The following is a 638-nucleotide window of genomic DNA, read 5'->3' as shown; positions in this document are numbered from 1 at the left end:
TTCCTCAGGCTGATTTTACACTTAATCTCCATTCATTGCAAAACTTATTCCTGATTCTGACAATTTTTATAACATATTCTCAGTAAATGAGCAAGTCACATTTTACAGTATGTGTAAAATATCAAAAGTTTCCAATAAATCTATGTCCCAGTGGTCTTTTAGCAGTTACAGTTTTGGAATGGAAGGTTTCTTACCTTTTCCCAAGAAGCTGTAAATGCCTGTACATCCACAATAGTTTTACCATTTGATGGCAGCAGAGGGTGGCACTGTGTTATCTCATCAAGTAACAGAAAGTTCTACAGAAAAAGGCAAAATGTAGGTTGTTTATATTGTAAAAACAAAGGACAAACAAAACAATTGCTTCTCTTGAATTTGCAATAAAGGTTTATACCTATCGTTTATACCTACCTATCATTTTACAACTGAATTTTATTAGGTCTTGGTTCACATGAGAAATATTAAATAGTATATAGTATGTGATATACTATTATTATAGTATATGTACATCTAAGTATATAATATAGTACAGCATATATATATATATATAATATAGCATATACATACATATATACAGTATGTGTGTATGTGTGTGTGTGTGTGTGTATGTGTGTATGTGTGTGTGCATGTATAAAACAGAT

At 30.6% G+C, this 638-nt stretch overlaps 1 protein-coding gene across 1 annotated transcript in view; it reads right to left on the bottom strand.

The window, feature by feature from the left end:
- LOC104982649 (multidrug resistance-associated protein 4-like) overlaps positions 1 to 638 on the bottom strand; it is a 350,332-nt gene that overhangs the window by 209,397 nt on the left and 140,297 nt on the right. Inside the window, 1 exon segment of the mRNA XM_010832083.1 lies at positions 195 to 296. Coding sequence (XP_010830385.1) covers positions 195 to 296 — 102 coding nt within the window.

Source organism: Bison bison, unplaced genomic scaffold (genome assembly GCF_000754665.1).
Source record: "Bison bison bison isolate TAMUID 2011002044 unplaced genomic scaffold, Bison_UMD1.0 scf7180017864535, whole genome shotgun sequence".
Lineage (NCBI taxonomy): Eukaryota > Metazoa > Chordata > Mammalia > Artiodactyla > Bovidae > Bison > Bison bison.
This window is presented reverse-complemented; position numbering and strand designations above follow the sequence as displayed.